Here is an 11,294-nt window from a genome sequence, read left to right on the forward strand (position 1 = left end):
ATGTCACAAACACGCACCTTTTATTTTGAAAAATGCAAACCCCGGAAGTTTCCTGGCGAGGCTGACGCTTCAGAAGCACATTGAGATAAGTTGTCAGTCAAACAGACACCAACCGCCTGACATCAAAAGCTTTCAGTCTGTTTATGGTTATTTAGGGTAGTATGTTTTAGCAGGACGAGCCGGGCCGCTTTGGGTTACTGCTCTGCTTGATTTTAGGCCGCGGGAGGATATGGTGGTTTCTAATCTCACACATCCCAGTAAAGGAAGGAAACACTTGCACTGCAAATCTGCAGACCTCAGCTAGCCAATCTTATATTTAACTGCTCTGTGTTTTTTAAATTGGCTTTTTGGAAATGAGAGCCTCGTTGGTCTTCCTTCATATCGTCTCAAGCTGCTGGCTGGTCAGTGCCACACTTTCAAAAACCGATGCAAAGAAGTCGCACAAAGCTGAAGCTGAGGTGAGTAACTTCAGGTCTTAATCTTTAAACTGGTTCGAGCTGTTCTGTGCTGTCAGGTCAAACAGGTCTGAACGCGTTTGCCTAAAATGTCCTTGGTCTTCTGTCTCCGTCCTGTCGTGGTTATCTGTTACTGAAACGGGCTCTTTTCTCTTTGATCTCACTTGTTTAGACATCTCCAGCAGAATTATCTGTACTGGAGAGAAACCTTGTTGTGTCAGACCCGCACTGGAAAGACATAGCGAAGGAGGAAAAGAGATACTGTGCACACATCAAGAAAACGTTTCAAGGACCAGTGCTTGGATATGTGACACCCGTAAGTCTGAAATCCAGTCACAATTATATCTCCTTGTTCTCCTGCTGAATTTAAACGTTTGACAATAGTGTGTAAGTGATGGGACAGACCATAGCCATGTGGACTCCAGTGAGTAGATTTATCAGTTGATAGATAATGAATCATTAACTGGTTTGATAATCACATTCTAATTTCTTAATCTTTATTAGCTGTCACCAAAAAATCTATCCAATCCCCCCTCATCTATGACACTGGTAACACTTTAATTTAATATGCTTATGGTCATGTAAGAAAATTAAAAACCTGCCCTTTAGGGTTTCATATGTACGTTTTAGCACAGTCAAAGACACAACTTATTTTTCTCATCCTGCAGTGGAATTCCCACGGCTATGACGTTGCCAAGATGTTTGGGTCCAAGCTAACTTCGGTGTCACCGGTGTGGCTTCAGCTGCGCAGACGAGGACCTGAAACCTTTGACGTTACGGGACTCCACGATCACGATCCAGGCAGATGATCCACTTTTTTCCTTAACTTTATCACTGATTAATAAGTCACGGATGAACATGAGGTAAAAGAGCGTCTTTTGATCTTTTCAGGCTGGGTCAAAGCTGTACGCAAGTCTAACAAAAAAGTCAGGATTGGTGAGTGAATGCCAACTTTACTGCCCACAGGTACTCAAGTCTGATTGTGTGGATTCAGATTAGTTCATTTTCTTTTTTAACCATCAGTGCCTCGGCTCTTATTTGATGGCTGGTCCTACCAGGACTACATGGCAGTATTTGGAAGTGAGGATGAAATTGACGAGTTGGGAACTGAGCTGGTGGATGTTGCAAAAGTAAATAAGTAGTGTTTGTGTCTTTAATTCCAATAAAACCTTGTTTTTGGTTTATTCGGTGACTGATTAACGTAAAAACCGTGGTTTTGCAGACTGAAGGTTTCGATGGCTTCACCTTGGAGTTGTGGAGTCAGCTGGGAGGTAACAAAAGAAAGTGAGTGATTCTGTTGCAAGCCCCGATCACAAGTTTTGCTTTGTCTGAGGTTAATCAATAATCAAGCATTTCTGATCTACCCACACAGGGAACTGGTCCATTTGGTGAAACACATATGCGAGACTTTGAAAGCTAAAAGATTAGACTGCATTCTTGTTATTCCACCAGCAGTAACAAGGTGAATTCATTTATTTTGCATTCAGCAGCTATAAATGCTAAAAAAACAAACAAACAACAAAAACAATCAGTGTGATTGGTTTAGATTTGTTTTTCCTGTGAATTATCAGCACAGGGCAGCCGGGTATGTTTGGCAGGGAGGAGTTTGAGCAGTTGGCCCCAGTCGTCGATGGATTCAGTCTCATGACATATGACTATTCCAGTGGTGCCAGGTGAGTACATGGCACAGGTGATGCAACAAGAGGATTCAAACTGGCGTTAATCCAGTTTTCTGAGTTGTGTGCTGTTGTTGTTATAGGCCGGGCCCTAGCTCTCCGCTGCCCTGGGTCAGAGACTGTGTCCTCCAGCTTGCACCAAACTCTCAGTGGAGGGAGAAGATTCTGCTTGGACTCAATCTGTACGGCCTTGATTTTGCAAGCCAGGGAACAGAGCCAGTCCTGGGAACAAGGTGAGCTGAAACTCTAGCTATTGCTGCAATACTTTAACCTCCTAAGACCCGAACTCTTCCACGGCATGCATTTTTAATTTCTCTTTGATATTTGGGCTGATCTGAAAAAGTCTTTTCCTGCTTTTTCACACATTTTCAGTCCAGTCCTGACCATTTCCATTACAGTTTTTTTGTTAAACCACTTAACCCTGATCTATAAATCACTCAGCATAAAAAAAGGTACCTAACTCGAAGGACGCACTAGTGTTGTGTCTGCACATAGTAGATGACTTGGCAAAGAACCAGTTTTGGAGTTTGACACAAAATCATATTTTTGCAGTAAAAAGGTGATTCTCAAAGAGTAAACATAGCATACCTCGACAAGGTGTGCAGCATCCTTAAACATTTACTGCATAGCATTCAGACTGTGTTGACTTTCAAGCTCATTAGAATTGTAGAAACTCTGGTAATTCCACGTATGTTTGCATGGATTTAAAAAAAAAAAAAAAAAAAAAAAAAAAAAATTGGTTCCCTTTCTTTTAGCAAAATAAAAAGAATTACAGGGTGGCTCAGGACTTTTTCACAGTACTAAACGTAATTTTCTGACTGCAAGTAGCATGAGCTTTTTATTTATAGTAAAAAATGGCGATAAGTTGGAGTAAAGAGTCGATTGAGAACTTTGACATGGACTTGAAGCCTCTTACCGCACTCGTCTGTGGTTTCCTGCAGGTACATCGAGATCTTGCGAGAACACAGGCCAAAGGTTCTCTGGGATGAATACTCTGCAGAGCATTACTTCACTTACAAGAGGTATTAATTTAATAAAACATCAGGGTTTAAACAATATTTCGAGGTTATTTAAATGTCCCGAGAGCTTTTCTTGATTAAATATCCTGTCCTTTGCCTTTTATTTTAGGAACAATGCAGTTAAGCATGTGGTGTACTACCCTTCACTGAAGGTAAAACTGTTCACTTCTGCAATTAAAAGAATAGGAGTATTAATCATCAATGAGTGATTAATATTATTTCAACTGTTTTACAGTCAATCGACCTGAGGATTTCTTTAGCTGCTGAACTGGGAACAGGAATTTCCTTGTGGGAATTGGGACAAGGACTGGATTATTTCTATGATCTGCTATAAGAGTTGGACTTGTTGGCGAACACTGTGAATCTCGGATTGACACAATATATCTATATTTTTTGTCATTGAAGTCAGTGCCGTTTTGTTTTTTTTCCTATCTCGACATCTGCAGTGAGCCACTGACGGGGTTTAATTAACGCTCAACTTGTTTGAGGGTCGTGAATGTATCGAGCTCTTGAATGACACGGCGGTTTATTTTTAGGCATCTGCAACCAACAAAAAAAGGTACTTCAGTGTATTTTATTTATTTTCTGTGATGATACGATTTAAAAAAAGAAAGAAAAAAAGTACAGATTAGTACATCTCTGCATTCAACAAAATAAGCTGCATGATTATCAGTATGTATCCATTTTAATTAAGGGTTTATTTATATTTGGAGGCCTTCAGACATCTGCAGCATCGCTTCAGTCCAACGCCTAAAATCATCTGTGCTCTTAAAAAGATTCATCCATCAGCAACAATACATCTGCTCCTGATGCTTTATTTTTTATTATGTTTGAATCTACACAATCCTGTTGCTTTTACTCGGTTTATAATAACAGCATCAACAAATAACCAAGTGGTATGTTGCAGTTTTGCCAAACATCTCTTTCTGACCCAGCATTTTTCTGATACTTGTTCAAAATAAATGTTTAATTACATGAATATAAAAGTGGGACGACAAAGCTGTCGAATCGGAGCATTCCTCGTGTATTATTTCAGGTTTTTATTTGGCATTACAGAGCAGGATTAGATTATTTACAGCGAGCAAGGTTGATTGCATGTTCTGTCCAGTTATGAGGTGCCTGTCTACGACCACATGCATGGCATCTTCTTGACTTGCTGCAAAAAAAAAAAAAAAACCCACAGAGACGAACATCAGACTGTTTTAGAAATAATTATTTGGTATTTGACTCTTCTGTTATTAGCAGGGTAAGCTCACCTGTGTACGATCCACCGCTGTCTTTCACGAAGTCTTCTACAATCAAGGGCAGGTTGGCAAAATCAGGTTCCCGCACCAGTTCAAACACTGAAGGCTATTAAGATCAACAAGTTGGTGTTACTAAATACAGCAAACATGTGATAGCTGAACAAATATATGGGTTATATTTCCCCTAGTGAGTTCACCAAACACTAACCCCTGTTAAGCTGTAGCCACTGAAAATCCACCTCTGTCCTTCAGTGGCACAACACAGTGCAGACACTCCCTGTCCCACTGCACACACCGGCTCTGCACAGAGGGGAAAAAAACCAAGCAAACCACATGTACATGTGTTCCTAAAAAAACAACAAGAAAAATACATACAGATGTTAAAACAAGCCCCAAGCTCACTTTGTTGAGAGATGAAGTGCGCGAGAATGCGGTGCAGAGAGCCGCTGTGTGCCAGGTCATTCAGCGCTCCAGGGCAGTGTGGGATGAGCAGTGCCTGGTATCGGGCACCTTAAAAGGGGTCATCGTGACACAAGTGAGCAGATAGTAGTTAAAGCAGCAGACATGAAAACGGCCGAATGGGCATGAAATAAATATTCTCACCATCTATGGATTCAAGTTTGGCTGGTGTTGCGTAGGGTTTCACACTGAAGTCCTGCACCCATCTAGCTGTGCTTTCATCAACCCCAACAAAGTCTATTGGCTTCCCCTGCAACCACAGAAACACTTCTGTACAGGGTAACATCACACACCCAGGGTAATGATCACAAAGTGGACAAGAACTATTTCCAAGAACTGGGTTGCATCTTAAAGCGCATGTCCGTGACCTTTCAGATGTAGTAGTAGGGTGAAAGCAGGGTATAAAAGACAACTTTTTTTTCGGGTGTGTAAGTCCATCTCTACAAACATGGATCTAATAATGTATCTTTGTTGCGATAATATTTAAATTCTTGAAACTGGTGGTTGATAAATATTTTAAACTCAGGGTTCTGATCATTTTACCTGCCCTACCAGGATGAGCTACCAGTAGGAGAAAAAAAATGGATTTTGCGATTGGCAATGTAGCTGCAATTTTATAACAAACTTGGATTTCAGGAAAAAACACTTTTTTTTTTTTAGTAACACCCATATATTTGTATAAATGTGATGCTACTGTTGCACAGGGACAATGGGTGTCACAGTGAAACGAGGTACTTGTTTGTCCTGGAGTTTCTTTTTCTTCTTTCATTCATCACCCTTGATTATACCGCTGGTCTTTTTTTTTTTTTTTTTTTTTTTTTTTTAATCCTACAAGATACATCACTTTCTAATTTTAGCAACACTCCACTGACTAGAAGCACCACTCTGTGGTCCTTTTGGTAACTATCTATTCTACATGCACCTATTTCAAAGTTATTTGAATGAACTTTAATTTCAGTACTCACCAGGACATAAAAACCGCATACAAGGAATCACCACAAAAGTTTAGTGATAAAGAGATTGCTGAATTTCCCCAAAATAAGGTACCCCCCAAAGAAAATATCGTGGAATTTTTTTTCTTTACCACCATATTTAAAAACAAACAAACGAAAAGAAAAAGTAAAAAAAAGAAAAGACGTGTTTATTTATTTATTTAAATTTCTCCTTTGATTTTTTTTTTTTTTTTTTTAATCTGCGCAGTTGTCATGGAGACTGTCTACGTAAGTACGGACTAACGCGCTTAGGTCACGACAGCTGTTCGTGTATCTGCTATTTGCTTGTCAGGTGGAGTCTTACCCCTGGTGTGGCTGTCTGTAGGTTAAAGACCGGACTACAAAGGCTGAAGGACTGATGGAAAGATTTCGCAGACACCCCTGAATAAACAAAATGTGTGAGATAAAACGCTTTAGAGAGCTCATGCTAGTTCTGCAGCTCTAAGTAAGTCAAAGCTAACGGACAAATTCATGAATGATTGAGAACAGCCGAGCTGTTCAAAGTAAAGCTAACGGGCTCACCTTGAGAAGAAGCACTCGCCACTATCAAACACGTTGGTTTCGCTGACATTTTAATAATATTTGCTTTAAATTATAAAGAAAAACCTTGAGGGTGAGACGATGCAAAAGAAATACGCGAGGAGGGTGTACAGTCAGCTGACAACAACATCCGCTTATAAGTTTCAAAATAAAAGTTCAGTCGGAGAAATTATCTGAGAATTTGGGTGGAAATTATAAGGAAGTATCTTTTATTTGCATCCAACAAAGAAAAATAGTTCTTTATATTAGTTTTTTAAATACACATTTGTAATGACTATACATAAAAAAGCAATTAAAAAGACAAACAGAGAAGCGGCCACAACATGCTCATATTGCTCTGCTTTTTAAATATACACCACTCATTTTAAAGAGTTAAAAATCCTTTGTGACCTAAATTAAAGAATACATAAACACATGCAAAGCTGTTTTTGCGAGAACAAATGAGCAGTGCTGTCCAGCAGCATCGCAGTGTTTGAAGTAACTATGCAGCATCGTAGGACTGTGGGAAAAAATACTTTTTTGGGGTGGTGGGGTTATAATAATTTGGAAAACATTTTAGAAGTTGTGTTAAATTTTGTGATGTTTAAAAAAACTTCAGTGATCCCTACAAGGGTGTCACAGTGGTGTGGTGGTTAGCATTATCATAGCAAGAAGATTCTGGGTGCAAATCCAACCTGGGGCCTTTCTGTGTGGAGTTTGCATGTTCTCTGCAGGTACTCCAACTTCCACCGACAGTGTGCACAAGGTTGGGTTAATTGGTGATTCTAAATTCTGTTGGTGTGAATGGTTGTCTGTCCTCATGTATTAGCCCTGTGACAGATTGGTGACCTGTCCAATGGTGTACCCTCCCTCTCGCCATATGACTGCTAGGATAAGCTCCAGCACCCATCCCCACGGTCATGAATTGGACAATTGGAAGAAAATGAATAGATGGATGGGGAGGGGGGAAGTACAAAATTAGTATGGATCTTCTTTCAAATTCCGGTAAAGGCAGCATGTAAACATCATCCCCAGAAGCTGAAACAAAACAGACACAAAGACCTCATTATTTCCAGACTCCATTAAAATAGATGTTCATATTTATCTCCGTTTTGCTCAGCAGTAAAAGCTTTCACCTGTAGAAATGCAATCCCTATACCAACTGCACCGAGAATATATAACTGACTCAAGAGGAATTCCTCTAACTTCATGATGCAGCCTCCCTGAGAGCACAAGAACAGGGGAGAAAAAAAAGAATAAATAATAATATCTTGTTATCATGTGAAATTTAGCCACGCTGCGTCGATGGAGAGCTTTCTCGTTTTTACCTCCACTCTGTAGATGTTGGAGGGATGGTCCCTGCGGCCGCAGAGTTCACCTGGAGTTTTACAGCAGCTATCGGGAACAAGACGCTCGTTCTCTGCTGCCTGGATCCACACACTGTCGCTCCAGTCTGAGAAGTTGTGGCTACCACAACACTTAAACTGAGAGGGAAAATAATGAGAAAATTGCAGTTAACACAGAATTTCATTATTAATCATGTCCAGTCTTACTGATGTTACTCATTTTTTATTCGAGCCTTTTTCTGAAACAAATTCTCCTTTTCCACACCTCCTGATGTAGTTTGTCCACAGCCTGTGTGATGCTCTCCTCTCCTGGCTGCTGGTATTTCTGCTGCATGGTCACTTTCAGGTTCTGTTTGAGCTCTTCATCCAGCTGTGAGACAGGAGAAGCTCTTTAGTACCTCCCATCAACAAAAATAGCTCCTGATCAAGTTTCCTCCTTCCCCCGTAACATTCCTGTCTACCTGAGCAATACCCACAGATAACTCAAAATATATGAGCACAGATTCTATGACCTCACTCCCTGATTCTAATGAAGACTCTTGCAAATAAAAATAACCTCAACCTGTCAGAACTAAAACAGACTGATATAAAGGAGAAACACACTGCAGTAGATTACCTGGTAGCAGAAAGGGAAACACTAGAGCAAGAAAAAAGGGGGAAGAAAGAGAGGCGTGAGAAGGATGGGGGAAAAATGGACAAATGAACATGCACAGAAAAGCATGTAAAACACACTTCACAAAGGAGTGCAGCAACTGAGTGGTTGTTAGATTTGACATTAAAATGATGCAAAGCTAGGAGAAATACTTGAAAGGAAAGTAGAATTAATAAAATACACATAATGCAAGCAGAAAGACAAAAAAAAAAGACATTTGTAATTTCTGGGGTGAAATTTAAATGATGAATAGATATAACCATAAAAAGTACTGGAAGCTGTGCAAGTTATAGCAAAATAAACTGTATGTCACTATTTACTTTTGTCTCTATATACAAACAGATACAAATAGAAAGTATGGCACCTCACCTCTTGGTAGTTAATGTATGCCAGAACACCAGCAATGATTTCCAGAAGGAAAATACAGAGCAACAAGATCAGATACTGTAGGCAGAGACATAACAAAAATGACTATGAATACAGTGAAATGCCATTATTTTGCACCATTTTGCAGGTATAATGTCACTGAACATATCTGTGCATGGCTACAAAATACAAACATCATACTCCAGAAAATAAGTGATTAAATGGTGGGAAAGGAAGGTGCTCATTATAAAGATTGCGGGGAGTATGACCATAGAGATATACCACTGAGTCTGAGTGATATCCTCACAGACCCTCTGTCTGTCTGTCTGTCTGTCTGTCTGTCTCACTCACACACACTCTTAAGTCCAAGCAGCAGCTTGTGATGCCCTTCATTCCTCTGGCATGAGCGACACTCTATATCTAAACTCTTAAAGACACACTGTGCATGACTTTATCTGTTATATCTGACAGGCATGCCTGGCATAATGAGCTGCACTGAGTGCAGGCAGACGAGACAGAAGGTCACCAAGGATTAGCTTTCAATACACAACCTGGACCAGGGGGTGAGAGTGTATAAACATGGACTTAAAAGTGCCATGGTTTCTCATGTGGACTAATGAAAAAAGGATTTCAGCTTCTGTGGAGTGAAGTGAAACGGGCAAGAAAAATCAGTTTTTCTGTAACAGGTAGTATTTTGTGGGCGTGGTCACCGTACCACAATCAAAAGACTCTTCATCTCGTTCAGCGTGGCACAGCAGCCGATTATCCCGGTCACTATCACGATGACTCCAGCAGCTATCAGGATGTACGCCGAAGTTGCATAGAAGCTGGAGCTCAGCAAACTGATGTAGTCGCTCTTTTCCACCAGAGTCCACACGCCCACCGCCAACACAGCCCCACCTGCCAGCTGACAGAACATACCGTTACCAGCTCAACTCAAACCAGATGCTCGTAGTGAGAATGCAGCACATAAGTTATAACTTTGCTCTTAAAATGTGATCACACTGGACAACGCCTCATTCTTTCAGTGTAAGCCCTGAGAGACTAGAACATCAGTCTATTCTTAAAGCCTAAAGGAAATTGCAGTTAATAAAGTAAAAATAAGTAAATAAAAAAGTTTGTATGTTTTTTTTTCCGTTTTTTTTTTAAATGTGTCTGTGTACAAAGGAAGTCATCTTAATGTCTATGGCATTTTAAGCACTGCACAAATTTAATGTTGCAACTTTAAATCAATTACAACTGACTGAATTAAGATGACATCGTTCAAAAGTTGCTTTTGTAATCTAAAATTCAGTGAAAATCTTTGCACTTTTATATTAACCTACCCAGAAAAGAACATTGAAAAGAAAAAGAAGATACTTCAGACAAATCGTCCCGCAGGCGTGCTTTTTTTCACGTCGAACTTCCATTCTGTTAAAAAAGGGGAATTATTAATGTTAGCAGTGTTCAAGCTGATACAGTAAAGAAACAACCAAATATTCGATGGCACATCTCAGTCTCCCCCTAAAGGGATTACTACAAGATACTGAGAGCAAAACTGCAGGCTATACCCCCCCCCCACTGCAAGATTTACACAGATTTCTGTTCCTATCCTTTATAATGGAAAGCTGTATTAGTGTCATATGTGATGTAGTTATACATGCAGTTTATTTCTATATCAGTTTCCTCTTTCAGTTCCCTTTAGTCCTGCCTTTGCCGTGGGTTGCAGAACAATTGGGCTTTTTGTGACGGCTATTGTTGAGATTGTACCTTAGTCTTTGTGCAGTAGCTCGAGGTGCTATAAGAGTGCAATGGAAAAGAGCTCAGAGATGAAATCAAATATGTTGTGGGGAAAACATACTTAACGTCCTGTGTCACATATCATCCAGCAGACACACATCCGTCCCCCGTTTCAGTAACATAATCTGATCGTCTCATTCTTCAGTGATTTTGTGTTAGCTTTTCACTCTTTACTTCAGGCTCAAGTCAAATGTTGTTATTCTTGCCTAAACAGAACTTTCCTGGTGCTTCTATTTTGAGAGAAGTCATGATCCTGAGCATCATGGGAAATGTTTTTCTTTTCTGTTTTTTATATTTTAAACACAAATGAACATCTTTGTTTACAAACATATATAAAGAACAGTTAAAAAGATAACACGTATAAACCTGATTAAAATATACTTTTAAGACAATCTTAATGTGTAAGTACGACTGAAAACAATATCACCGTGGTCATATTCAGAGTTATTTTTAACTCATTATGTCATGGAAAAACTGCTGTTTTCACACAGACCAAAATACTCCTACCTGGTTTAGATGGTGGACCTCCCAAAGGATGTAGATTATCAGGGTAACGTCTTCTCAGAGTCCGCCGACCTCAGCGTCCAACTGTCTTTGAAGGTTGAGCGCAACAATGTAAGTTCTCAGCTGACAGTCACACTCGAGCCTCCCACTCAAGGGTCTGAGCGTCTGTCCTCTTTTGGCACAACAGGCTGCTCGCCCCTCTGCAAGCTGTACTTGTCTGCCCCCAGCTGGTTTCCCATGCATACGAGCTCTACTTGCTTTAAAGCATGCAGCTTAAAGGTTT

At 40.0% G+C, this 11,294-nt stretch overlaps 3 protein-coding genes across 4 annotated transcripts; 1 reads left to right on the plus strand and 2 right to left on the minus strand.

The window, feature by feature from the left end:
• Positions 1-22: 22 nt before the first annotated feature.
• On the plus strand, positions 23-4,158 carry chid1 (chitinase domain containing 1). Its single transcript, XM_004553033.4, has 12 exons — positions 23-458; positions 628-771; positions 1,124-1,256; positions 1,347-1,391; positions 1,479-1,585; positions 1,678-1,739; positions 1,828-1,917; positions 2,027-2,128; positions 2,215-2,364; positions 3,073-3,153; positions 3,260-3,302; positions 3,386-4,158. The coding sequence occupies exons 1-12, from the start codon at positions 354-356 to the stop codon at positions 3,482-3,484; spliced, it is 1,161 nt and encodes a 386-aa protein (XP_004553090.1). The 5' UTR covers positions 23-353; the 3' UTR covers positions 3,485-4,158.
• Positions 4,159-4,170: 12 nt separating this feature from the next.
• gatd1 (glutamine amidotransferase class 1 domain containing 1) lies at positions 4,171-6,532 on the minus strand. Its single transcript, XM_004553030.4, has 7 exons — positions 6,368-6,532; positions 6,150-6,226; positions 4,998-5,103; positions 4,797-4,904; positions 4,603-4,694; positions 4,407-4,500; positions 4,171-4,306 (listed from the first exon to the last, which is right to left on the minus strand). The coding sequence occupies exons 1-7, from the start codon at positions 6,414-6,416 to the stop codon at positions 4,191-4,193; spliced, it is 642 nt and encodes a 213-aa protein (XP_004553087.1). The 5' UTR covers positions 6,417-6,532; the 3' UTR covers positions 4,171-4,190.
• A 39-nt stretch (positions 6,533-6,571) lies between these two features.
• Positions 6,572-11,182, minus strand: cd151 (CD151 molecule). Of its 2 annotated transcripts, XM_004553031.6 has the most exons (9): positions 11,015-11,181; positions 10,054-10,138; positions 9,444-9,635; positions 8,732-8,806; positions 8,327-8,347; positions 7,976-8,080; positions 7,693-7,848; positions 7,501-7,587; positions 6,572-7,402 (listed from the first exon to the last, which is right to left on the minus strand). In XM_004553031.6, the coding sequence occupies exons 2-9, from the start codon at positions 10,135-10,137 to the stop codon at positions 7,343-7,345; spliced, it is 780 nt and encodes a 259-aa protein (XP_004553088.1). In that variant the 5' UTR covers position 10,138; positions 11,015-11,181; the 3' UTR covers positions 6,572-7,342. The 2 variants fall into 2 exon arrangements, with proteins under 2 accessions (XP_004553088.1, XP_004553089.1); XM_004553032.6 differs by lacking the exon at positions 8,327-8,347 and having other exon boundaries at positions 11,015-11,182.
• Between the last annotated feature and the right edge of the window lie 112 nt (positions 11,183-11,294).

This window comes from Maylandia zebra, linkage group LG7, assembly GCF_041146795.1.
Source record: "Maylandia zebra isolate NMK-2024a linkage group LG7, Mzebra_GT3a, whole genome shotgun sequence".
NCBI classification, from domain to species: domain Eukaryota; kingdom Metazoa; phylum Chordata; class Actinopteri; order Cichliformes; family Cichlidae; genus Maylandia; species Maylandia zebra.